We start from the raw sequence: 2,018 nt of genomic DNA, 5'->3' as shown, positions 1-2,018 counted from the left end.
AAAAGTTAAATATAATTAAAATTTTATATATTTTAAAATATTTAATCTTTTTATAAAGAGAAAAATAACTAAATTTAATTAGAAGAAATATATAAAAATAATTTATTTACTTTAAATATATTTTTTATTTTTCTTCACATTTCCTATCTATGTTTTTTTTTCCCTCATTTTTCCCATAACCAAATACAGCATAAAAGTATGGGTTTTGAAAAAATAGAGAGACTTAAACTTATATTATAATTATTCTTTTTTTTAATAATAATTTTTTAAAATATAGTTTTAAGACAAATTCAATTATGCAATTGAGAGCAATAACTATTTTTATTCTCCCACATCTTCTATTGCTAGGAAAACTACCACTTGCAAGCCCCTAGTAGTTTTATTAATAAATTAAGAAACCTAAAACAACTTAATTAATTATTATATAGAAAAATATATATATTAGAAAAAAAAAAAAATCATGCATGTATTCTTGGCATTGCAACAGCATATTCCATTAACTTCACATCATTCAAGTCTTTTTTTTCTTTTTTTTTAATTCCAAATTTTCCAATATTGACAAGGCCCATTAACTTCGGAATATTGGCAGGCCAGTTTTTCCTCAGATCCTTGGGAAAGAAACCTTGTCCTCATTCACAATGCCCTTGTTATTATCTATCTAACAGTCAATGAAGAGGGGCTAGGGTTCTTCACTTTATAAACAACACAACCACCAAACCCTAAAACACCATCTTCATAGGTCTGTAACCACAGAGAAGTGAGCTGAAGAAGAAGATGTTTGGCCAAGTTTCATATGATGTGGAGGTCGACGTGCCGGCCGGCGATGCCTGGGAGCTCTATAGCACCCTTCAACTGGCCAAGGTTGTCCAAGAAGGCCTCTCTCCTATGCTTGAGAAAGTTGAGCTGGTTGAAGGTGATGGAGGAGTTGGCACTGTTCTTGAACTCACGCTTGCCCCACCCCCTGGTACTATTTTTATTTTTTATTATTTTTAGCCTAATTTTTCTTCTAGAGTTGATACTTCCTATTCAAGTGATAGATTTTTTTATTTTGATGAATAAGGGGCGCAAGGACCTATGATTTACAAGGAGAAATTCACAAAGATTGATAACGAGAAGCGCATCAAAGAGACTGAGGTGGTTGAAGGAGGATTTCTGGACTTGGGATTTACTTTGTATCGAGTTTGCTTCGAGATTGTGGAAAAAGAGAAGGATTCATGTGTCATCAAATTAAAGATCGAGTACGACGTGAAGGAAGAAGCAGCTTCCAATGCTTCAATGGTCACTAGCAAACCACTGGAAGGCATTGCTTCGGTCACCACAACTTATCTTCTGAAAATGAAAAATGCAAATGCAAATTAAATTTTCAAGTTTGTGAACCTTTAAGAGCTAGTAGTTATTGCTCATCAATAAACGAGATAAAGAACTAGTAGTTCTTCTTTAGCAAGAGATGTATAACTCTTTTATTTCTTTCTCTAATAGTGCAAATATTTCCATAATGTTTGGTTCACCAAAAATACTAAGAAAAAAAAATATGAAGAAAAATAATATATATATATATATATATAATTGTTGTGTGAAAAAAATTAAAGGAAATCAAATATAATTAAAACTAATTAAAAAATTACATATTTTTAAATTATTTTATTTTTATATCGATGAGTTAAAATAAGTAAAATGTGTTTCAAATAACAAATAAAAGTAATTTATCGATTTTTTATTTTTTTTTTATTTTTCTTTTCTTTTACTTTTCTTTTATATTTTCTTTCACTTACATTTTCTCTCAAATTTTTCAGAAACCAAACATAGTCTAAATCTATTTCTTATTTTTCATTTTTTCTACTTTTTCTCTACATTTTTTTTATGTTGCATTTTCCTTCAAACTTTTTGAGATTCAAACATAGTTTAAAGGAAAATTGTGAAGTTTCTTATGTTACATAAAAAAAAATGGCGGTTTCAATTTAATATGCATCAAATTTAGTATACACACGTGTGGTTACTTTAAACTTGTGTTTCACTTT

At 28.9% G+C, this 2,018-nt stretch overlaps 1 protein-coding gene across 1 annotated transcript; it reads left to right on the top strand.

Moving 5' to 3' along the window:
• The first annotated feature begins 654 nt into the window (after positions 1-654).
• On the top strand, positions 655-1,470 carry LOC117934106 (S-norcoclaurine synthase 2-like). The gene is made up of 2 exons (XM_034855721.1): positions 655-964; positions 1,061-1,470. Exons 1-2 carry the CDS (start codon positions 775-777, stop codon positions 1,357-1,359), a joined length of 489 nt encoding a protein of 162 aa, XP_034711612.1. The 5' UTR covers positions 655-774; the 3' UTR covers positions 1,360-1,470.
• The last annotated feature ends 548 nt before the right edge of the window (positions 1,471-2,018 follow it).

The sequence above is a fragment of the Vitis riparia genome, chromosome 16 (genome assembly GCF_004353265.1).
Source record: "Vitis riparia cultivar Riparia Gloire de Montpellier isolate 1030 chromosome 16, EGFV_Vit.rip_1.0, whole genome shotgun sequence".
In the NCBI taxonomy this organism is placed as follows: domain Eukaryota; kingdom Viridiplantae; phylum Streptophyta; class Magnoliopsida; order Vitales; family Vitaceae; genus Vitis; species Vitis riparia.
The sequence above is the reverse complement of the archived record's forward strand: the minus strand, read 5'-3'. Positions and strand labels throughout refer to the sequence as shown.

What these genes read in the sequence shown, in the direction of transcription:
- LOC117934106 (XM_034855721.1), top strand. Translation starts at nt 775, where the DNA reads ATGTTTGGCCAAGTTTCATATGATGTGGAGGTCGACGTGCCGGCCGGC. An exon ending in CACGCTTGCCCCACCCCCTG is followed by an intron (nt 965 to 1,060) that starts GTACTATTTTTA and finishes TTGATGAATAAG; the next exon opens with GGGCGCAAGGACCTATGATT.